Consider the following 21,860-nt stretch of genomic DNA (forward strand, 5'->3'; position numbering starts at 1 on the left):
CATTTACATCAGTCTTTGTCCACGGAAAGCGGCTCGCGTTTCTGTGGTGGTTCAGTCAGCGGCGCAGTGGTGGCTGACGGTTTCGTCTGGGACAAGGAGGCTTGCGCGACGGCGCTGTCGATCCCACTCATATACCGCGCCAACCGTTGCAGACCTGCCGGCATCACGGCATACCAGTTGGCCAGCATCGCAAAGGTGGGCAGGCGGATCACAGCGCCTCTCCCGCTGTCGATCGCGGCCACGATCTCCTGGGCGATGTGGACCGGCTCGAGGACGGGCGCGAAGAAGCGGTTGGGCGTCTGGACCGATCGGAAAAGCGGCGTGGAGATCTGCCCGGGCTCCACGAGGATCATCTTCACCTTGTCATCGTCCCCGGACGCGCGGAGTTCCGCTTCCAGCGTGCGATGCACGGCGCTCAGCCCGGCTTTACTGGCCGAGTAGTCCGCCAGCCCCGCCGCGCACAGCTGGCCCAGAACCGAGCTGACGGTGACGATGGTCCCGCCCGTGGCGGCGGACAGCATCCGCGGCAGGAAGACCTGGTAGGCATGGAAGGCCGCGAGCAGGTTGGTCCGGATGGTTTTCTGGAACGCCTCCGCGGGGAGATCTCGGAGCGGTTGACCGTTGATGCGAGCGGCCGCACAATGCACCAGTACGGTGGGAGTCCCCAGCTAGGAAATAGCAAAAAAAAAGAAGAATAAACATGTCAGCCAACCCCAAAACCATATCCACTCTCGTAGAGCAAGTAGCCCCAACCCCCATCCACCCATGCATTTCACTCCGTTAAAAAAAAGAGAGAGAAAACATACCTCCACCTCCACCCTCCGCACCGTCTCCTCCAACGCCCCGCGATCCCCAACATCACACCGAAAATACTCCACCCCCTCCATCTCCTCCAGCCCCTCCACCTCCTCCTCCCTCTTCACATCCAACACCGCCACACTCACCCCGCGCAGCCCATAGATCCTCGCAATCAACAGCCCCAGCCCGCTCGCCCCGCCCGTGACCACAACCACCTCCTCGCTCAGATCCACGCGCCGGGGCTCCCCGTACGCGACCCGGTCGTTCCCGCTCCGCGCGATACTCAACAGCGAGAGGAATCCCGCGTACGCCGTGGCGACAAGGAACGCCGGCGCGGTGTAGGGCGTGGCCTGGGCGCGGAGGCAGAGGACGAGGATCCAGGCGATGAAGGGGTGGAAGAGGGTGCGCGAGAGGACGGTGAGCAGGAGGTCGAGGGTTATTGCTTGTTGAGCTGGTGGTTGGTGTTGGGTGGAGGCGGGAGGGAGCTTCGGGCTCGGGGTCGGGGTCGGGGTCGGGGTCGTGAGGATACGCTGTGGTTGTGGTGGTGGTTTGGGGTTGGGGTCGGACATTGTTGGTTTCTTATCGTTTTTCTTTCGAGGGGGGTGGTTGCGGTGATGTTTGGGGGAACTTGGGAAGAGCTGGAGACAGGTTTGGGAGGGAATATAATTGCTAGCGTCGCGTGTTCATGTTCGATTGCTGAGATGATGGATGGAAGCGCCGAGGGCTGGGGTTGGGTTGCTTGATTGGTGGGTTAGCTTTGTCGACATGGCTTGGTTGGGGGGGGGGTTGGGATATAGTAGCTGTATGAGATACCTTGAGGTTCAGCTAAGGAGGGTTTGACCGCTGAATGTGGCTGCGACGCGCGCAATTGTAGTCGTGAGAAAATGTAGCAGGCTCCGAGGATGAAAGGTAGGAGAACTGCTGCGCTGCACCTGCAATCGAAATTCAATGGATGGACGGCCGAGAAGCTGGTGGGGCTGCTGTACTTGGTTCATGGACTATTTGGCGGTCGCAAGCTAACTCAGCTCCGTACTCAGTATGAAGACAAGATCTTATCTGCAAGACAATATCGAGGCTTTATCAGACAATTGACTTGCCTCGAATCGTGAACGTGAAATTCTATAACCGAGGTAGTCTACAAGCCATCCTGCGACTTGCCGCGACAGTCACTCAGGAATATACTCCGCACTGTACATTGTACCTATTTCGATCCTCACCCACCCAGCTTACACCATGCCGCCCCCAACTCTGAAACCGGTGCCAATAATCGAGAACGTCCGTCTACCCGGATCAGACTCAACCTGGGACATCTCCATTGACAACGACCAAGGCATTATCCAATCGATCACCCCGCACAAGGGCGAGTCCGATACCGCAGCTTCCCGCGCACCTCTCGCCCTCCCCGCATTGACGCACCCGCACATCCACCTCGACAAGGCCTACATCCACAACGCACCCGAGTATGCGCATCTCCTCCCCTTCAGTGGCTCGTTCGCCGAAGCGCTATCCTTCACCACCCATGCCAAGCGAAAGTTCACCCGAGCCGATCTCCTGAAGCGTGGAGAATGGCTCCTGGCGGGGGCCGTCACCGCGGGGGTCACGGCGATGCGCGCGTTTGTGGAAGTGGACCAGACGGTCGGGTTCACTTGTCTAGATGCCGGCGCCACTCTCAAGGAGACGTGGAAAAACGCCTGTACGGTCCAGCTAGTGAGCTTCGCACAAGATCCCATATTCTCGGGCGAGCATGGCGACGAGAACCGACGGCTGATGGAAGAGGCAATCCGACGGCCGCAGGTGGATGTGATTGGTACAACACCGTATGTGGAATCGACCGTTGAAGCTGCGAAGCAGAACATCGAATGGGCTGTTGAACGCGGTCTGGAACACGACAAGCATGTGGACTTTCACCTCGATTACAACCTCGACCCCGCAACAGAGGCCCTAGTCTGGTTTGTCGTGCGGACACTCCGAGAAAAGGGCTGGTCAGCCCAGTCGACGCCCAAGCGGGTCATGCTAGGGCATTGTACGCGGCTCACCCTGTTCACCCATGACGAGTGGACGAGACTTGCGAAAGAGATCAAGGACCATGATCTTCCTGTCAGCTTCGTTGGGCTGCCCACGAGCGATCTATATATGGCGTCTCCTCCGAGCAGGGGTAGTGCAGACCAACCGCGAGGGACTCTGCCCGTAGTGGACATGATTGACAAGCATGATTTGGACGCTGTGATCGGAATCAATAATGTCGGCAACGCGTTCACGCCGTGGGGCTCCGAGGACCCGCTGTCGTTGGCTTGCCTGGGGGTGGGGATCTATCAGGCTGGAACCCAGGCGCATGCTGAACGTCTGTATGAATGTGTCTCGACACGCGCTCGTGCAGCAATCGGGTTGTCGCCATATGACACCGGCCTTGAGTTGAAATTTGGCAGCTGTGCGGATATCCTGCTGTTCCACGAAGTCGATGAAACAGGCTGTGGCGCGGCGAGACCTCGGCATGGCATCGCAGGCATTATTTGGGACCCACCTGCGAAGATGAGCAGACGTGTGATATCGAGTGGTCGGCTGAATGTTTCTTCGCCTTCCTTCTAATATCCCACATCATGTATCGTGTGCCACACTGAAGGTCCTGCAGGAAGGAATTTGCCTCACTTGAGTAGAAATGAGGTATCTCCAGTTGTAAAAGTGAAGGCAAACAAGCACCAGCGAAGCCTGACAATCATGAATCGGGCTGCATTGAGTGAAACGCACGCACTCTATTCCCAAGGTCTTGTTCTCAACCGAAGAGCAAATCTAGTAAATCTATCAGAGAATGTTGATCGTACACAGAAGGCGGAGAATGAAAAGCCTAATGAGAGTAATACACATAGAGACCATCTTCACGAGCCCCATATTGGCACGTTCTGTTTCATCTGGGCTCGGATTCGAGCAGGCCCATGCAGTGAATAGCTGAACGTTGGACAAGCAGGATCCTCGCTGAGGATATCCAAGTCATCCAGCCCAACAGGCAGCCGGAAGCCGTTGCCTGCGCGTGGATACAGACGATGCTCTTGAAACTCATACTCTGGCTCTTCATCAGAAGACTCTTCATATCTCCTTCGAGAAGATGAAGCAGTCAAGACATCCGGTGCAGATGCGGTTGGTGGTCTAGCTGATTCTTCCGAAGTGGTTGCAGATGCTTCCAGGCCGTTTGTCTGCGGAACAGTCCCTTGGATGGAGGTAGAAGTACTCGTCACTGCTGACGAGCCAGGACGAACTGAGAAGTTTGATGACTGGCAGTCCTTCAGATTAGCGGGGAACATTGGCAGGTTTTCATTGCCTTCCGATATGTTCATAAGAAGCTCAACAAGTGTTGCATGCGACAATCCCGATAGAAACCCTCGCCGTTCCTCGACCGAGTAGCTCCCCGCGCTTACCTCAGTCCGAGGCACTGTCAAGGAAGAAGTCGGATTAGGGGTGGGCTGTGTTTTCGCAAGGAACGGATTGCTCCTGACAACAGTTGGCTGAACAATGGTAATTGGCACAGGCTTGCATTCTCCACAGAACCATTCTTTCTCTTGGACGGTAACAGCCTCTACACTGATGGGAGGATCATGACATAACTGGTGCCAGGCCCCATTGCATTCATCGCAGAATACAATCGCGTTGCTCAGAGGGCTATAACCTCTCTGGCAGCGGGTACAAATGATGTTCACATCCTTCGCTTTGCGTTGAACGCGCTTACGTTTCCGACTTGCTGCCGCCGTAGAGCCACGCGTGTTGTCCGACGTCTCCAGTGAGTTGCTTGTCTCTTTGGAAGCAGCCGGCAACGAAGGCGGAGGCACATACAAGGAAGGTCGGTTGACCTGTCGGCCAGACTTAGTCTGGGTTGCTGTCGGCGCAACATCGGATTCGTCGCTGCTAGAATCACCGGCCCGAATGACGCTCTCGTCGTCACTGTCCTTGTTGCGGCGGCGCTTCTTGTTCTTGGCCCCATTCGTGATACTCTTCCTATTACGAGAGCCTCCTGCCGTGGGCTTTTTAGACTTAGAGATTGAGCTTGCTGTAGACGAAGGTTTGGCCGTCGAGACGGTAGTCTGAGGCTGTAATGGTGGTAACGGTACCACCGCCGGTGGTGGTGGTGGTGGTGGTGGTGGTGCTGCTGCTGCTGCTGCCGCCGCCGGCGGCGGCGGCGGCGGCGCTAATACAGGGCCAATAGATGATACTTCAGATAATCCATTTGCGGGTGCGTTTGGAGGCACTGGCGATGGTTTCGGTGCAATATTGACCAGGCCTCCAGGAGGATCCACAGGAGACCTCCGGGTAACAGTGCTCGGGGAAGCCGCAGGTGGCACCGCATTGTTCGCATACGTGAAGGGTGCCGTGGGCAATTCGATGATAGTCGAAGAGGCCCTCATAGCGCCTGTCCGAGAACCATTCAAGTTATTTCCAACAAATCGATTTCCAGTTGGAGGGTTCCAACCGAGGAATTTATTATCATATCTCTGCTGTGTGCCCTTTAGACTTCCAGTGACTCGTGCGAGCAACTCGGTTGTGGCCGCTGAAAGCCGCGGTATCTCCACCCTTCTCGACGGCGTACTCGACGATCGGGTCGTATTCGACGAGGACAATGCTGAGGATGAATCAGCGATGGGCTGAAGTGAGGGTGCTGATGAAAGCGAACCCGAAGTGGTGGTGGTGGTGGTAGTGCGCAGAAATGCGTGGGTGGGTGGCGCTGTCTCTATAGACGCCAGAGAGGCAGAAACCCCATTTTGCTGTGACATATCCCCCCAGATCTGCCCTGTTGAGCACACTCACGCTGCAACGGCAAGGTGCTCGCTAATGAGCCCGAGATATGTATCAATGCTGCCACGGGTAAAACAGGAAAAGACCATCTTGAACGGATCCAGATTTATATACTATCACGTGATCGATAGGAATTCATCCCCGCGCCCTTGGAAGGCACTGCCTGACTGCTTTCGGTGCCAACCCATATCCTATAATACAATTCCTGCAATATCTCCAGCCACCAGGTTATTTTGACGGCATTGGCATCTAGCTGTGATTGCGTTTCTAAGGCTTTGCGAAGCTACATCCCAGTGCGGTTCAGCCGACAGGTGCACGAAAACTAACCATGTATTCGGTAGAGACGAACCCTCCTTACGGACCACACACACTCCACCCTTATCACCTTAGGAATAATCTACCACTAGCCCACCGAGGCTATGTATTGAATTACAACACGTCTATGCCACTACACCTTCCTGCTTCAACTGAGCTATCTCCTCCTTCCCATACTCGAGTACTTCTGCCAAAATCTCGTCGGTGTGCTGCCCGAGGGTCGGAGGCGGCGTCCGAACACCAGGGGTTGCATGGGAATATTTGATCGGTGTGTTCACCAGCTTGATGGGTCCGCAGGCTGGATGATCAACTTCAGTGACCATACCCCGTGCTTGGACTATATCCCAGAGTTAGAGTCGTCGTGTCAGGAGAACAAGCGCTTGGGAGAAAATGGTCTCACCATGAGCATGATTTAGTGTTCCTTGGATGTCGTTGACTGCGGCATACGGCATCCCGCTCCCTTCCAATATCTCCAGCCATTCCTGCGTCGTCTTTTGTCTCACTCTTTGCTGAATCAACCCATCAATCTCCTCGCGGTGTTTCACTCGGTCGCTATTGGTGACAAACCGGGGATCGGTCTTCCATTCCGGATAACCTAGCCGGTCGCATAACACGCCGAACAATCTGTCGTTCCCGCCGCCAAAGAGGATATCGCCGTCACGCGTTTTGTAACTTCGGTAGGGCACAATGGATGCTTTGCAATGCGGGGGTCAGTAAGCCCGCACAATCCAGGTCGAACTGCTTCGCGGCGAACACTTACGATGTGCCGTCCCCCACCGGCCAGAGTCCTTCTTCCCACTGATCAGCGCCGAGCTTGCAATATTTGCCAAAGTCGCGACCTGACAATCGCTCAGGCATGCATCGATATGCTGCCCCTTCCCCGTCCGCCCTCGAGCAATCAATGCCGCCATGATGGCATTAGACGTGTAAAGACCAGTGGTTAAATCCGTCACAGCTACGCCGACCTTGACCGGCTCCCCCTCCCTACTACCAGTGATGTGCATCAGGCCCATCTCGGCCTCGACCATGACATCGTACCCGGCGCGGTTGCTGTATGGCCCCGTCTGGCCGTAGCCGGTGATACTGGCGTAGATGAGTCGGGGGTTGATAGCTTTCAGGGTCTCGTAATCCATGTTGTACTTCTTGAGGCTACCAGGAAGATAGTTCTCCACTAACACGTCGCACTCTATGGCCAGACGATGTAGAATCTCCACTCCGGATTTATGAGCAAAGGATAAGCCGAGAGATTTCTTGTTGCGGTTTACCTGAGCCAAATGTTAGTTGCTTGACTTCCAGAAATATTTTCTGGCGGGCTACCTTACTCCCAAGTAGTAGGCGCTCTCTCCGGGCCCTTCTGACCCGTCAGTGTACTTGGCGTATGGTGGTCCCCAAGCACGAGTGTCATCACCGCGTGTTGGGTGTTCTACCTTAATAACATCTGCTCTGTAGAAGACCACATATGGTCAGTATTGTATGTGCCATGAAGTATCAAAGTAGCAGCAGCATACCCCAGGTCTCCCAGGATTTGTGTACAGTATGGCTGCATGGGATGTCAACACAAGCCTGTGGATGGTCAATTGCATGATACTCACGCCAGCCAGAACTCTCGTCATATCTAGGACTCTAATACCTTTCAAAGGCAGGGTATCATCTGAAAGTGCAGTAGAATAACTGCGCCATGATCGATTGCTCCTTGATAGATAGAGGTGTGTATGGTTGAGCGGCCGGCGCGCAATGAAGGCCCGCGGCACCTTCGAGGAGACTATAGGATTCATTCTCAATGGTTAGGGAGGAGATAACAACTTCCTGTATCGAATTTGAAGGGTCAAGATGAATGTATTCAAAGACTTTGGAGATCATAAAAGACCAGCAGAAGCAAGGAACCGAACAAGAACCGTACAGTACAACTTCCAACTATCGGCGGCCATCACCGAGCGGCGGCGCGGGATCGGCCCCCAAGCCGAGGTCAACCGCTTTCCCGCTTCGCGACTTCCTCTCTGTGATCTTCAATTCCGCTCGATCCGCCCGCTTCGGTTTGTTTGATTCTGTCTACTCCCTGCTATTCTGTCACCATGTTCACGGGTCTTGTTGAGAAGATTGGAAGTCAGTTTTCTGTCTCCTGTACTGCCCCGTTCTACAACTGACTATTGTGCCCTCACTTTCTTAGCGGTCTCGTCCCTCGAGCCCCTCGATACCTCGTCAAGCGGGGGCGGGGGAACATCGCTGACCATTACCGATTGTGAGGAGATCCTCGTCGATGCGCATCTCGGCGATAGCATAGCTGTCAATGGTACATGACAACCCCCCCCCCCCATCTCTCCTCCACGACCATCATCATCATCATCACCACCGAGCCTTTCTCTTCCTGTGCGAATTCCTCTTCCTCCCCTATCCCCTCTTCGCTCCGTCAAAACACATCCATCCCCCCACCACCGCCCTAGCTAGTCGCAACCCCCTTTCCCCCACCGCGGGGCACTGAACACATCAACACAAAAAGAAAACTGCACAGAAAAAAGCTAGACTCACACAAAACCCCCTGGGGAAAATAAAACAGGAACATGCCTCACGGTCACGGCCTTCGATAAGACATGGTTCAAGGTGGGCGTCGCGCCGGAGACCCTGCGGCGCACGAACCTGGGCACCCTGCAGACGGGGTCGAAGGTGAACCTGGAGCGGGCGGTGCTGGGCGAGACGCGGATGGGCGGGCACTTCGTGCAGGGCCACGTCGACACGATCGCGCAGATCCTGTCCGTCACGCCGGACAGCAACGCGCTCGTGTTCCGCTTCCAGCCGCGCGACCAGGGGGTCATGCGCTACATCGTCGAGAAGGGCTACGTCACGCTGGACGGCGCCAGCCTGACGGTCACCAAGGTCGTGGACGGCGCCGAGGGCTACTTCGAGGTCATGCTCATCGCCTACACCCAGGAGAAGATCGTCACGGCGGCCAAGACGCCCGGCGACTACGTCAACGTCGAGATCGATATCGTGGGCAAGTACGTCGAGAAGAGCGTGCAGGCGTACTTTGCTGGTTCGGCTGCGTCGGCGGGGGCTGATTTCAGCATGCTGGAGAAGATGGTGTCTCGCATCGTGGATGAGAAGTTGAAGCGGTGATTTTTCTCGGTGATATGAATGTACAAAAAGGAAAACAAAAAGTATCTAGTGAATCGATGATGGTTTATGAGCTTACGCAGTTGTTGATATGGCCCAAAAAGATTGATAATGTTTTTTACTTCGTCCAGGGCTCTTGCTGCATGTGCAACCAGAAATCGTGGGTATAATTTTGAAACTCCTAACAAACCATAGGATACATAACTTTTTCCTTTCCATCAAACAAATAATGAATGGTTATACTGGCGTCCGACGTACGGACGAATTGAGTTGCTTCCCATCGATCTTTCCATATCTCCATCACAGCGACCACATATATCGAACGCTGCATAGTGTATGACACCTCATGTGCACCATACTGGGAACACGGCCACGAGCATTTGACCTGATGCAACGCGCTCGAATTGACTGCATAGTTTCATTGGCACGTCGCAGACGTGTCGGAAGCTATCCGGCGTGATGAAGGCAAGGGCGTAAAAGGGACTGGTATGCCTGGGAAGGGCCGTGAGGCAGCCAATATTCGTGATGGCTGACGACTCAAAGGAATATCGCATTTATGGATGGCGAGGGAGGTTTACTCATCCATAGACTCGTCGCCCTCCTCCTCTTCTTCTTCCTCCTCCTCCTCCTCTTCCTCGTCGTCCTCATCCTGCACCACATTCTCGTCATCCTCGTCGAAATCGTCGCTGAGCCAGTCTTCGTCGCTCATGTCGACGTCCTCGTCGTCATCATCTTCAACCTCCTTGCCATTGGCCTTAGCTTTAGCCTTCTCGGCCTTCTTCTTCTCAATGTTCTCCCTCTGCTGCTTCTTTCTCTCCTCCTTCTCCTTCTTCTTCTTGTCCCAATTCTTGTCCAGCTTGTTGACTTCCTCCTCAGACTTCGAGATGAAGTCGTGCCACATGACTCGGCCCTCACACAAGCCCTCCTCAACCTTTTGCAACCGGAGTTTCATGCGCGGGCCCAGCTCAACCAGCTTGACCGCCCGCTTCTCGACCCCGGGGCCGTTGCTCAACTTCTTCTGTGCCTTCTCCTTGTCGCCAGCCTTCATCCGCTGCAGTTCACGTTTCGTGAGAACCTTCCGGGTGGTGCTCTCTGCAATCTCCACCTCCGCATCCGTGTCCATCTCAGTTTCACTAGCAGACGTGTAGCCCGCCGCCGAGGGATCGAGCAGGTAGTCTGCGGCATCCTCGAGCTTTCCGAGGTTCGGCACGGCGGTCTTCTTCTTCTCCTTGTTCCGGATTTCCTTGGGGTCGAGGCGGCGGATGCGCTTCGAGATACCGGTCTTCTTCGTCGTGATGGCATAGTGTCTGAGGTTGAGGACATAGGAGTCCTGTTCTTCGCCTTCGGGGGCGAGCTCACGGTTCAAGAGCATGACACGACGGATGGAGGTGAGAGGGGTGGCTTGGGGGTTGATCGGAGGGAAGAGCGATTGGAAAATGGTTGTGGTCAGGCTCTCGAGGCGCTTCGGCACTTTGGAGTTCTCGTCGGCGCCGGGGGAGTTGAAGTTGTTCATCACGAGCAGCGGAGGTGTCTTGTGGTCCTGGCCACCGCCGCGCGGGCGCTTCAACGACTTCTCGACGTCTCTGCACAAGGAATAGTTCTCCACCTTGAAATGCAGGGTCGGCCCTCGCGGTGTGAGCGCCAACCGCAGGTTTGTGTTGCCCGTGGCGGATTTAGAGAAAAGAAGAAGATGGGTTACACCCAGAGGACCGGTCATTGTGGTGAAATCCCGAAGTCTGTTCGATTTGCGTTCCTGGTGACAGTTAGAAAAAAAAAACAAGGCAATATTGCGCAATCCCCTGGCATCGTCTGCGAAAAGTCGACCGATTGTTGACATACCTTCAAGCGTACAGCCGTATCGGGCTCAAGCATCGTCCGCACATCTTTGACCAGCTGACTGACACTGGAACCGACCTGTGTAGCGCCAACTCGAATGACCATCGACTTGGGAGTTTTGCTCATAGACGAGGCGCCGCCTTTGGCAGCAGCCGTGGCATTTGTCGCGCGAACATGGGTGCGCTTCTTGGTGCGTGCCTTCGCCATGGTGAAAAATGGTGTAAAATGAGAATTACGGGGAAATAACCACGAAGGATGGATCTTTACCCCCGGATGTCTGGATCAGAAGTAGGACTTTTTCTTGACCCGCAGAAAAACTAAAGGCGGAGCAAAGCCGCGGAGGAGCCCGGATCAATGATTTTGCGGCGCCCAGTATCATTCGAGCCTGCCTTAGTCCAGAACATATCAGTGCAGTTTGATGAACAAACCACTGAACAACATATCTTCCATTTCAATCGCAGTCCGGTTCATCCTGGCCTTTTTAATACCGCCTGATTGTATCACTGAGACACAGGGGCGGGTAGTGCTGTGAAGGACACAGACAAGGAAGAATGCAACGAGAATGAGAATAGGCTATAGAGGAACGCAATCTTTTGCTGAAATAGATACTAAAAACAGGTTAGAGCATTCTTGATTATTATGGATCAAGCAAAGGCGTGGTAACGAGCCTGCGTGATACAATGCTTCGGTTAATTAGCGCCCTGCTTAAATAAACAGCAGGCCATCACGTGGTAATTACTGGGACAGGTTACAAGAGGTAGAGAAACATCGTGGAATTTATCGTGACGCAAAAAGATAAGATATTCTTAAACATAGATACCCATGTTGGTGTCCTTCTTCTTCGCCTGTACTTCCGAGATGGCATCGACGTAGTTCTCGTGTCCCACCTTACTCATGCCCTTACGAAGAGCAATCATACCAGCTTCCACACATACAGCCTTCAACTGAGCACCTCCAAATTCATCGGTACTGCGAGCCAGTTCCGCCCAGTTGACCCCATCATCCACGGCCATCTTGCGGGAGTGAATCTGTAGAATATTGGCGCGAGCCTCTTCGTTGGGCAGGGGGAACTCGATCTTGCGGTCCAGACGACCGGAGCGGAGCAAGGCCGGATCCAGCACGTCAATGCGGTTCGTGGCCGCGAGGACCTTGATACGATCATCGGAGGCGAAACCGTCGAGCTGGTTGAGAAGCTCCAACATGGTTCGTTGCACTTCACGGTCACCGGACTTCTCGGAGTCGAAACGCTTGGTACCGACGGCATCCAGCTCGTCAATGAAAATGATCGAGGGGGCCTTCTCCTTAGCGAGGGCAAAGCAGTCACGAACAAGCTTAGCACCGTCACCGATGAACATCTGTACCAGCTGAGGACCGGCAAGCTTCAAGAATGTGGCATTCGTCTCTGCGGCGCAGGCTCGGGCAAGAAGGGTTTTACCGGTACCGGGGGGTCCGTACATCAGAGCACCTGGCACCAAGTTAGTACGCCATAACTTCCAGCCCATCGGATTTCACGAATCACATACCCTTCGGTGCCTTGATACCGAGCTTCTTGAACCGATCGGCTTCCTTCATCGGCCAAACGATAGCCTCGACAATCTCCTCGATCTGCTTGTCCAAACCACCAATGTCCGTGTACTTCTCCGTCGGCTTCTCGTCAACCTCCATGGCCTTGACCCGGTTGTCATACTCGGCTGGTAGTGTGTCCAAGACAAGGTATGAGTCTTTGTTGACACCAATGAGATCGCCGGGCTTGAGCTTCTCGTGGTCCACAAGACCGATCAACGGCAAATAGATGGTTTGACGGGTAGAGGTCTTGATGACAGCGGACTTGCCGACACGGGTAGCATCGAGATCAATATTAGCTCCTTCCTCGGCGGCTTCAGCTTCGACATCAAGATCTAAAAGCTCAACAACGTTTCCGACAAGGTAGGGTAGTTGCCTGGGAGATGATTTGTGGTCAGCAGGAAGGCCTGGGTAGGGAACCGCCATCGCCACGAGTCGGCGCACACAGTAGGCGAACCGATAGCGACGTCGAGGGCAACATACCGGTTGTTCTCAATCTTCTCTTGGTTATCTTTGACCTTCTCCCTCATCGTGTTCTGTTCGTGTGTCAACCGCTGGTATTCGCTCTTCATTATACGCAGTTCGTTCTCCAGCATTCGCCGCCTCTTAACGATATCCGCTGTGCTGGAAGAGAGAATCTCCTCATCGAGAAGTTCATCCTCCTCCTCTTTCTTCTTGGCATCAGCATCGTTCATATCAGCATCTCCGTCGCCATCGGGCTTTCGGTCGCCGCCATCGCCCTGATCCTTCTTCTTCTCTCTCTCTTCACGCTCGAGGTCGTCAAGGTCTTCCAAGGTAGACATGGTGGCAGGATTAAGTGGGAATTACAATGAAAGAATAAATTATGTTTAAACCAACTTGGTAGGTATAGAGGAGAAAGAAGGCAAAGGGAGAGTGAGAATGGGGGAGATGGGGAACTGAGAGCTGCGTTGGAGCCGGCTTGCTCTGAGCTTCGGCCAAACAACGTCAGCCGTCCTGCCTATATCACGTGATGCTATTACAAATGACCCGGCCTCCGACCGCTAGGTAATGACTCCGTTTCTCAAGTAAATTAGTGCTACTCCGTACTGATGTAGAGTATCTGGGACTTCACTTATGGTATATAATGGTGATTATCCTTCGATTCGCACCCTACATGCCAGCTTCACAGTGGGTGTAGGAGGCACCCGACCACACTTACATCATTGCGTCTACTGCTTTGCACTTTCACTCGCCTCTGCAACGGAGCATGCTTTTTCTCGCTCACTCACTATCGCTTGCTATGAACACACCATCCAAGCATGATCTATGTACAGTATCTGAGCACGACCAGCATTCGCATGCCTATCATATCAGAAAGTTCGGGTTGCCTTCTTTGTGGCCCTTACCATGCCAGTTACCGAGATTATTTAGGACGTGTTCTCGGCCGAACTTGAGAAGACGATATTGAGAAAGGAAATCGTCGTTATTAACTATCATGAGTCAGCAGATGTACTCAGACTTCGGATTGAAGACGGTATGAAGCAGTCATCGAAGCAAGAGCACTTACTATAACCACCACACATTCTCCGCTTTCCGGTGAATTTCGAACGTCCGTGGAGCATTCTCCAATTATCGAAGACTTCAGTCGGTCAGCTAGGGGTTTCCAAACACCACCATGAATCAACTACTCGGCACTTACTTAGAGCGGTTCCCGGTTCGAGTTGTGTCCAGATCTGGAATTTCTCGCGGCTGATAATCTCGTTCCAGTGTCGCGCCGCAGTGTACCACTGCTTCAAGTCTTTGATCCCCCAATTCGTCTTCGGTGCTCTGTCATAATTGTTCCAACGGATCCGGTACAGCTGGTCTAATTGCGGGTGAAGTTCGAGCACCGGAAATTCGTGTATAGGTTGTATGCAGACATTCTCGTTACCACTGGCATGAGCAGGCTGGCTTTGGCGCATTAGCGAGGCGTAGTGCGATTTTTTCTCCTTCTGCAGCGTTTCGGCTGCTCGAAAGCCATCAACTAGCAGGCTAGCGCCCCCTTTCCCGTCCGTATGAGACAAAAGGTGGAACAATTGGAGTCTCGCAGGATCCGTAAAGTATGTAGTATCAGTGTGTGCACCGAGACCTTCGCTTGTATACGCAGAGTCACCAAAACTCATATCAGACGTGAAATCCCAGAAACCCCCTGGAATGAATTAGCATTGTCGTAGATCAAGGGTACTGTAAGAGCTTATAACGTTGTTTTCATACCATAATGCGTAGGCCTGATGAAAGCGATTCTCTCGAGAAGCTTCTCAGTGTCCCGAGTCGTCACGGGAACACCTATGACGAAACAAAACCCGTAGATATACTACCCAAGATCAGTGATCAAGTAGCAGATCGTGGAGTGGGAATGGGACTCACAATCTTATCAAGCCACTGCAATAATCCCTTGTCGTCCTGCATAACATCGTCATATAAAACCGTGGGATATGGCCCAGTTCCCGTGAATGGATGGTAAGGCCTGGAAACAGGTATGGTAAGTTCCCATTGCAGCGTGCATCTCATCCGTGTTTGCAGTACCTGGGTTTGGCTGTATGGTCGGCCCGAAGCACACTATTCGGCTTTTTAGTACCATTGGCTTTGAGCCAGGCATATTTATAGAACCCCATATGTCCATCCGAAACTTCTTGTCTTTTAGCCTCGGCATGACTTGAGAGAGAGCGAATATACACTTACATTCCACTTTGAGACCTTGCGGTGCATAGATGACCTTCTTGATAATTATGTCTGAAGGAATCTAGGGAACAGCAGAAGCAAGAGGGCATATATCAGCAGAATACTTCGCATGTTCGGAATTTGCTCACATACCGCAAACGTGTCTACCTCCCGTTGTCGGGTTTGAGGGTGATGACATTTGTCACACTGACAGTTGTCTCTATCATAGAGCAATACTCAAAAATAAGTCTCGATGTGATGGGCACTGACCATAAAGCGACTTACCGTAGCCAGAATGGTCCTCTGCAAAACAGTGTTAGCTGTCTCGGCCCTTCATGCGTATGGAAGGCAGCTGATAGTGAAAAATGCTTACAGTTTCTTGAAGACGTCCTTTGAAAACTGTTGAGCTGATTTATGGTCAGGTTTGACTGTCTTGTTCACAGTCCTGGCTAAATTGATAGTTGCATCAGCTTCCAGTTGCCGGTGATATCAAGGCCCATGGTGTGGCGCTCGGGAGGGAGGCGTATTACATTGCCCTGTAAAGAGTGGTCTTGTGCTCTACGAGGGAGACATTCAGCTTAAATGAACGGTGTCAGGTACCAGTTCAACTCAGGTGGAAACACACACCGAAACAGCATAGGTCCATTGAGAGCAAGGCACCACGTTTGCGCGCCTATATCAATCATGAGCATTCGTTGTGGCAGCTCGGAGAATGATCTTTACCTGAAGGGGCTTAAAGGGGCGAGCGCCCGACAAAGAAAACGCCTCCCTACAGCACTCATCTCAACTCTTTAGGCACCAAATCTGCGACTTAAACAATGCTTTCCCGTTTCGCGTGACGGAGAATATCAATCTCTATATCCCGGAAATCAGTGGACGACCGAAGTTCTATGTCACGTGTGTAGTCCGAAAAACCGAGGTAGAAGCGCCGACCCCGCAAATCGGCCCACCTTTAAGCTGTTGCTCTAATTTATGCTTAACAAATTTGAGACTTTTACTCTAGCTAAGTTAAACCTCTAGACTGAGTCACACTCATATGTGCTTGCGAAATATATCAATTTGCGATCTAACGATCTACTTATATGGAAAACGATGCTTTCTAGTTAACCTATAGATAATGCAACTACAGCTTGGCCTTCGAGTCGGTAGCTTTCAAGAGACAACGCCCATTGCTGAGTACCACCTTGCCCTTGTCGTTTCTCACGATAAAACGAATCTCTTCATCGCCGCCTTCCAGCCTGCCCATCCGCCAGATCTCAGTAGTAAGCTTGTCGCCTGGTTTTACTGGAGAGGCAAAGCGCGCTTGGAAGTCTTTCAGGTTTTCTGGATCGCTCTGTCCAATCTCTCTCAATACACCATGGGCTGCAGCGTTCCAGCTGAAGAGTCCATGGATGATGGTGCCACCGAAACCCATCTTTGCACCCGGCTCGGGAGTTGCATGGAGAGGGTTATAGTCACCATTGAGCCTGTCTAGTGTGTTAGAACTCTATAGGAGAAACCAAGTCGTAGAGATATCCAGAGATCTTACCGATATAAGAGAGCCGTCTCTGGCGTCGTCTGAATCACATGGGTGGCGTCAGGACTTTTACCCTCCGGAGGGGGGTGATTCACCGTGCTTGGGCCTATAACAAACAAGTTAGGCAAACTTCATGGGTTTAGTCCTGAGACCGGACAAAGCACCTACCCTTTGGACCTCCCCAGCCACCCTGCCCGACAAAAAAGCTGCTGCTCAGGATCTTAGTATAGATGTCTCCAGTGGCCTGGTTGACAATCGACTGTTCTGTCTCCAGCACAGTCCCGGCCTTGCCCTTGTCATAAAGTCCAACGACCTTGTTGCGCAGCTCGAATTTCCGACCGGCACTGGATGTTGGGAGAGGCTTCAGAGCGATGATTCGCCGCTGACCATCCACAACACGGCGGTAGTCGAGCTTGGGAGCTCCGGGAATCGGGGCACCGCCTGCCCGAGCATAGAAGTCAATCACTTCCTGATCGGTGAGCTTAAAAGCTGTATGAAGTAAAACATCTTAGTGGCCGTTGAATCCTGAGCTGAGAGACTCGTACATACGAAGGATAACCGGGTAGGTTGGAAAGACCGCGAATCTGGGGTGAAGTTCCTGCGCCGCGTTTCTTTTAGCACACGTCGGAATGGGGCATTGTGCAGGCAATCCAACATACATAAAGGAAGTGAAGTTCATCAGCTTTGCACCCAATGCTGTTGGCAAACAAGAGAATGTCGCGCTTCTGCCAGGAGACTTCCTGGGGAGCAAACTCGTGACCAGCTCCGGGAGCAGACATCTCAGCGAGTGACAATGTAGATAGTCGACTGCGTATGTGTGGTATTCGATCGGCGATGGAAGATTGTGTCTATGCGCTATGCGATATTTCTGGAAGCGGATTTGAGTTACTTGGGTAATGGGTAATGCAGGGCTGATTAGGCCTTGATTTTCACAGGAGTCTGGGACGGTAGGCTATGCTTTTGTACCCCGGACAGAACAGCGCTCCGTTGCGGGGCCGCAAACAAGCCGAGGCTAATGTAATCTGGACATCGTAATAACAGCGCCACGGTCGGTGAGGCGCTAGATTGATCTATAAGCTCAAGGCTCAGAGAGAGATATACAAAGCATTACAACAACTGTCAATGTTTTAGCCCGTAAAAACTTGGGGATATCCAGATGGGGCTGAAGCTAAACAATATGAGGAGATCGTCAAGAGATGATAAGATTGAGCATCGACTCGGGGTATCTACTTGGGAATTTCGAGGAGCTTCATAATCGTCCTTGGAAACCATCTCTCCGTGTCGCGCCAAATAATGATGCCGTTTCCTGCCTTCCAATAAAACGCCGGAACATAACGGAAATGAAATGGCATAAACAAACAAAGCAAGTCATGAAAACCTATTCATCGACCCAACGTCATGCAAGTGTACTTTCTTTCAAATGCCATGCAACCCAAGGGTAAATAGTATCGAGGGTACTGACAGAATACCAGAACAAGGAATCCGGTCAGAGAGATCAGTGTACCGACCCAGTGATGGATCATTTTGGTGATGCGGATTTCAACGCCTCAATTTAGCACCTTCAATAATTAGCTTCCTGATTGGCTCGATGATGCTGACTAGTGAGTGCACTTACATTCTGTAGAAGCAGCCACCCTCGGCGGTGCGGTTCTGGTCCGTAGTCTCCAGCTTGTAGGTGATGCTGATATCAAGGTCGCGCTTGTTCTTATCGTTGGGCTTGTTCTCGAGCATACCAGACACAACTTCCTCTTCCTCAACGGTGAGGACATCCCGCAGATAGAAAACGGTCTGCTTCCAGTGGGTGTACTTGGCATGGGGGCCAGTAGAGAAGAGGATTGGCTTGTGGCAAGCGCCAAATTCGATATCGAACCAGGCGATAACGGCATGGACGAAATCGCTGCGCTTGATAGTGAGCGAGTAGGGTACCTTGAATGCAAGATCTTCCTTGGTGACAGTGTAGAGATCGAATGAAATGATGGGGCAAGGGTCAGAGACAAGTGCCTTCATCTCGACTGTATCCACAAGAGGCTCAGTGAGGGCAGTTTCCTTCATGGGGCTGTAATCAAAGCCATAGACGTTGTCCCAGACTATTTCTGATTAGCGGCGATCTGGGATTGACGGAATGGGTTCTCTCACATCCAATCTTATCATCCTTGTACTCGCCGTCTTCAATGGCTGCCAAGTACATGGTAGCCTTGTCGGGGAAGATCTTGCCACCGGGGACGAGGTAGCGGTCGCGGGCATAGAGGACAGTGTCCAGCATAGACTCGTAGAGAAGGAAGTAGCCCATCCACTCGGAGATGATAATGTCAACCTTGGGGTAGGGCAGGACAACCTCCTCCATCTTTCCCTGTAGGAGGGTGATCTTGCTGGTCAGGCCGTTGACCTCAACGATCTCACGGGCCTTCTCGATGATCGAGGACATATCAACACCCATCACATGCTTAGCACCGGCCTTGGCAGCAAACCTAAGAAGCCAACAACATCAGTATCCAGTTATAGGCTTGTAACAGATTCGGGCACCAACATGCTAAGGATACCGGTACCGCAGCCCACATCGAGAACAACCTTGTCCTTGAAAATGTGGCGGTTCTGGTAAATGGAGTCGCGGTAAGATCTGGTGCGGACATCGTCTTTCTGTTTAGAAGAAGATATTAGTAGGCTATTGCAATGTGCTGTGTGCGGCGGACTTACAAGCATCTCCTCGTGAATGCCTGAGCGGGGTTTGACGTTAGCCATCTCCGACGCTAAGTAAAGTTCTGTGCTTGAGATTATTTACCATGGTGATCATAACTAGACACAATTAGCACAATATCAAGGTCAGTCACTGGGATAAGACGTACCTCGTGAAATAACGAACTTCAGCATGGTCCATGCCAACCATGCGATCAGCACTGCTGGACTGTTGTTTCTCGACTCCGGCCATGATTGCAAATCTGTCGGTTGCTTATGGGTGAAATAGAGTAGAGAGATTCTTTGCAATGTATCGCGGACCCACGAACCTAGATCACAGGCGAAATGAGAAGAAAAAATCAACAAATTTAGCTGATGATAAAACAATATGCAGAAGTGAAAAAGTACAAAGCGCTTCAGCGAACACTTCGAGCGGCCGCCTTTTTTTTTGGCCTTTGCCCTCATTGGGAATTTCTCCTCTGGAAGGCAACATACGCTAAGGCTCAATAAGGTTAGACTCTTGACAAGATAGACTATGCTGAATACAGTCTATCAGCATGTGACTTTATATAGCCCTAAATATTGATTAGGGCTATGAACAGATGATAAATGACTTGAACCATTGGGAATCGGACAGAAGGCCTTCAGCACTGTATCTCGGTCTGCCAATCAAATTTAGATATGGATAACTCAATTGAGCCATGGTAGCAACTGAAATGCAATTGTGATTCTTCAGAGCAGTTTTCTATTGTACTTGGCGATCCTACTGTAGTACAAACATAAACTTTTTGGCCAGTTTTTTTTTAAATTCCAAAGACCAAGTAATGTGCTGCGGTCAATTTTCGTGGCTACGGGAACAGCCCATCATCACCCTAAGCAAAAGTTAAAGATACAAGTGCTCCATCTCAAGTATGATTCTTCGGTGATTTATTGTGACTTAAATATTGAGGATCCATTCTTCGATCATGCTTCCATGCTATTTCTAGACCTAGGACCGGAAATGCCGAGCTCCCTATTTATTGCCGCGCGAAGCCACTCCGCCCCCGCTGCTGCCACGCGCCGCCTAGCTTCTTCTAAGGGTCTACCTCTCTGAACTCACCTTTCTGCCGGTTGTGCTACAAGAGCTCAGAGATCACTATGTTTCTAGGCTCAACCAGAAGAAAGCTTTATTGCTGCTTTCTGCTCCTCTTCTTTGCTTCTCTCATTGGCAAATCGGCAGCGTCTCTGGGCGATCACCTCCCTGATTTCAAGGAATGTGTTAAGGTACATGAACCAAACTGGCTAGAGCTGTGCAGATGCAATGCGATAACTAATCTAAGAGCAGGTCTGCAAGGCTGAAAACTGTCATGATGGCAACTCGGTGATCCGTAAGCTTCACACAAATCTGCCGACCATATTTTCCCGACTAATTCGTTACTAGCTCTCCATCTTCGTCTCATGCTGTGGACGTGTCCTTCCGAGTGCGATTATACCTGCCAACATGTCGTGACAGATCGCCGGGTCGCTCGCGATCCTCCGATGTTAAATCCAGTACTACAATTTCACGGGAAATGGCCGTTTCGCAGAATCCTCGGCATGCAGGAGCCCTTTTCTGTCCTTTTCTCCCTCCTCAACTTTCTCGCCCACTGGCACGGAATGGGTAACATCCGAGAAACCATTCCATCGTGGCACTCACTCAAGCCGTACTATATGGCTTTCGGATATTGCGGATTAGCATGCTGGACATTCAGTGCCTTGTTTCACACACGAGACCTCCCATTGACCGAAAAGCTGGATTACTTTGGGGCTGGAGCTAACGTGATGTATGGCTTGTACCTTGCGATCATTCGGATATTCCGTCTAGATGGAGAGGAGCCTCGCCATAAGCCGACTTTGCGCCGTCTCTGGACAACGATCTGCATCTTTCTTTACACTTTGCACGTCTGCTACCTGAGCTTCTGGTCTTGGGACTACACCTACAACATGATTGCCAATATCGTAATAGGGATGGCTCAGAATATTTTGTGGGTATCCTTCAGCATTTATCGTTATAGGAAATATGGTAAAGCTTGGATGACCTGGCCCGCGTTGATTGTGGTCTGGATAATATTGGCGATGAGCCTGGAGCTGCTTGACTTTCCCCCTTGGAATGAGCTCATTGACGCGCATAGCTTATGGCACCTTGGGACCGTGATTCCCACAGCGTGGTGGTACTTGTGAGTTGTCCCGAGCCCCCTATATTCAAGTCCTTGAAGTGCTGGTTACTGAGATACTGACTTCTCTGGGCCCTAGTTTCCTTACCAAAGACATCCAGAATGATGTGGCAGGGGAGAGACTCAAGCTCTAAGCTGGCTTGCGGAGACGGCTTTACATGCTGCAGAAAGACTCGGCTCCGCTTGGTGCCAGTAGCAGTCAGGTTTTGAAATGGTCCTGGTGATCTCAAACAGTCTGAATGATATGTAGTAATGTTTGGTAGAATGTTCAACGATCTTGAGGCTGCTACTTAGTAGAAACCTACTACGTGGACATAAGTATCTCTAGGTAGCTTTCTGGTTGTGCCTCTAATTTCCGCTTTTTGCCCTGTTCCAACTTCCTTCCCGTGTCCCTCGGCTGGGCGGGTTGGTCCAAACCA

The 21,860-nt window shown here is 52.0% G+C and overlaps 10 protein-coding genes across 10 annotated transcripts; 3 read left to right on the forward strand and 7 right to left on the reverse strand.

Annotated features, from left to right (window-relative positions):
- BO86DRAFT_335071 (NAD(P)-binding protein) lies at nucleotides 1-1,804 on the reverse strand. Its single transcript, XM_025668870.1, has 3 exons — nucleotides 1,612-1,804; nucleotides 807-1,536; nucleotides 1-668 (listed from the first exon to the last, which is right to left on the reverse strand). The coding sequence occupies exons 2-3, from the start codon at nucleotides 1,365-1,367 to the stop codon at nucleotides 9-11; spliced, it is 1,221 nt and encodes a 406-aa protein (XP_025529352.1). The 5' UTR covers nucleotides 1,368-1,536; nucleotides 1,612-1,804; the 3' UTR covers nucleotides 1-8.
- On the forward strand, nucleotides 1,594-3,528 carry BO86DRAFT_39348 (putative zinc metallopeptidase). The gene is made up of 2 exons (XM_025673030.1): nucleotides 1,594-1,769; nucleotides 1,836-3,528. Exon 2 carries the CDS (start codon nucleotides 2,032-2,034, stop codon nucleotides 3,382-3,384), a length of 1,353 nt encoding a protein of 450 aa, XP_025529353.1. The 5' UTR covers nucleotides 1,594-1,769; nucleotides 1,836-2,031; the 3' UTR covers nucleotides 3,385-3,528.
- A 143-nt stretch (nucleotides 3,529-3,671) lies between these two features.
- Nucleotides 3,672-5,555, reverse strand: BO86DRAFT_308784 (phf1/phf2 family PHD finger domain-containing protein; the record flags this gene model as incomplete). Its single annotated transcript, XM_025667791.1, has 2 exons — nucleotides 3,672-4,817; nucleotides 4,896-5,555. The coding sequence occupies 2 exons, from the start codon at nucleotides 5,553-5,555 to the stop codon at nucleotides 3,672-3,674; spliced, it is 1,806 nt and encodes a 601-aa protein (XP_025529354.1).
- A 208-nt stretch (nucleotides 5,556-5,763) lies between these two features.
- On the reverse strand, nucleotides 5,764-7,754 carry BO86DRAFT_358506 (CaiB/BaiF CoA transferase family protein). Its single transcript, XM_025669747.1, has 6 exons — nucleotides 7,485-7,754; nucleotides 7,401-7,432; nucleotides 7,215-7,335; nucleotides 6,653-7,157; nucleotides 6,293-6,586; nucleotides 5,764-6,229 (listed from the first exon to the last, which is right to left on the reverse strand). Exons 1-6 carry the CDS (start codon nucleotides 7,665-7,667, stop codon nucleotides 6,018-6,020), a joined length of 1,347 nt encoding a protein of 448 aa, XP_025529355.1. The 5' UTR covers nucleotides 7,668-7,754; the 3' UTR covers nucleotides 5,764-6,017.
- A 158-nt stretch (nucleotides 7,755-7,912) lies between these two features.
- On the forward strand, nucleotides 7,913-9,062 carry BO86DRAFT_387717 (riboflavin synthase). Its single transcript, XM_025671663.1, has 3 exons — nucleotides 7,913-7,995; nucleotides 8,060-8,182; nucleotides 8,447-9,062. Exons 1-3 carry the CDS (start codon nucleotides 7,965-7,967, stop codon nucleotides 9,001-9,003), a joined length of 711 nt encoding a protein of 236 aa, XP_025529356.1. The 5' UTR covers nucleotides 7,913-7,964; the 3' UTR covers nucleotides 9,004-9,062.
- An 87-nt stretch (nucleotides 9,063-9,149) lies between these two features.
- On the reverse strand, nucleotides 9,150-11,109 carry BO86DRAFT_387719 (Brix domain-containing protein; the record flags this gene model as incomplete). The annotated part of the gene is made up of 2 exons (XM_025671664.1): nucleotides 10,840-11,109; nucleotides 9,150-10,753 (listed from the first exon to the last, which is right to left on the reverse strand). Coding segments are annotated over exons 1-2 (1,379 nt in total), but the record flags the coding sequence as incomplete, so codon positions are not given.
- Nucleotides 11,110-11,594: 485 nt separating this feature from the next.
- On the reverse strand, nucleotides 11,595-13,321 carry BO86DRAFT_335088 (proteasome regulatory particle base subunit RPT5). Its single transcript, XM_025668871.1, has 3 exons — nucleotides 12,883-13,321; nucleotides 12,360-12,775; nucleotides 11,595-12,301 (listed from the first exon to the last, which is right to left on the reverse strand). Exons 1-3 carry the CDS (start codon nucleotides 13,200-13,202, stop codon nucleotides 11,643-11,645), a joined length of 1,395 nt encoding a protein of 464 aa, XP_025529358.1. The 5' UTR covers nucleotides 13,203-13,321; the 3' UTR covers nucleotides 11,595-11,642.
- A 404-nt stretch (nucleotides 13,322-13,725) lies between these two features.
- Nucleotides 13,726-17,355, reverse strand: BO86DRAFT_397884 (putative trimethyllysine dioxygenase TmlH; the record flags this gene model as incomplete). The annotated part of the gene is made up of 15 exons (XM_025673516.1): nucleotides 13,726-13,850; nucleotides 13,928-13,999; nucleotides 14,060-14,548; nucleotides 14,614-14,713; nucleotides 14,767-14,866; nucleotides 14,926-15,028; nucleotides 15,082-15,142; nucleotides 15,214-15,280; nucleotides 15,346-15,363; nucleotides 15,434-15,459; nucleotides 16,241-16,526; nucleotides 16,589-16,682; nucleotides 16,745-17,065; nucleotides 17,126-17,174; nucleotides 17,236-17,355. The coding sequence occupies 15 exons, from the start codon at nucleotides 17,353-17,355 to the stop codon at nucleotides 13,726-13,728; spliced, it is 2,031 nt and encodes a 676-aa protein (XP_025529359.1).
- A 355-nt stretch (nucleotides 17,356-17,710) lies between these two features.
- Nucleotides 17,711-19,682, reverse strand: rmtA (protein-arginine omega-N methyltransferase HMT1). Its single transcript, XM_025671665.1, has 7 exons — nucleotides 19,420-19,682; nucleotides 19,356-19,369; nucleotides 19,271-19,290; nucleotides 19,104-19,213; nucleotides 18,713-19,044; nucleotides 18,192-18,663; nucleotides 17,711-18,135 (listed from the first exon to the last, which is right to left on the reverse strand). The coding sequence occupies exons 1-7, from the start codon at nucleotides 19,500-19,502 to the stop codon at nucleotides 18,129-18,131; spliced, it is 1,038 nt and encodes a 345-aa protein (XP_025529360.1). The 5' UTR covers nucleotides 19,503-19,682; the 3' UTR covers nucleotides 17,711-18,128.
- A 429-nt stretch (nucleotides 19,683-20,111) lies between these two features.
- Nucleotides 20,112-21,760, forward strand: BO86DRAFT_387725 (PGAP3/PER1 family protein). Its single transcript, XM_025671666.1, has 4 exons — nucleotides 20,112-20,512; nucleotides 20,574-20,616; nucleotides 20,670-21,444; nucleotides 21,521-21,760. Exons 1-4 carry the CDS (start codon nucleotides 20,387-20,389, stop codon nucleotides 21,573-21,575), a joined length of 999 nt encoding a protein of 332 aa, XP_025529361.1. The 5' UTR covers nucleotides 20,112-20,386; the 3' UTR covers nucleotides 21,576-21,760.
- Nucleotides 21,761-21,860: the final 100 nt, after the last annotated feature.

This window comes from Aspergillus japonicus (assembly GCF_003184785.1).
Source record: "Aspergillus japonicus CBS 114.51 unplaced genomic scaffold BO86scaffold_13, whole genome shotgun sequence".
NCBI classification, from domain to species: domain Eukaryota; kingdom Fungi; phylum Ascomycota; class Eurotiomycetes; order Eurotiales; family Aspergillaceae; genus Aspergillus; species Aspergillus japonicus.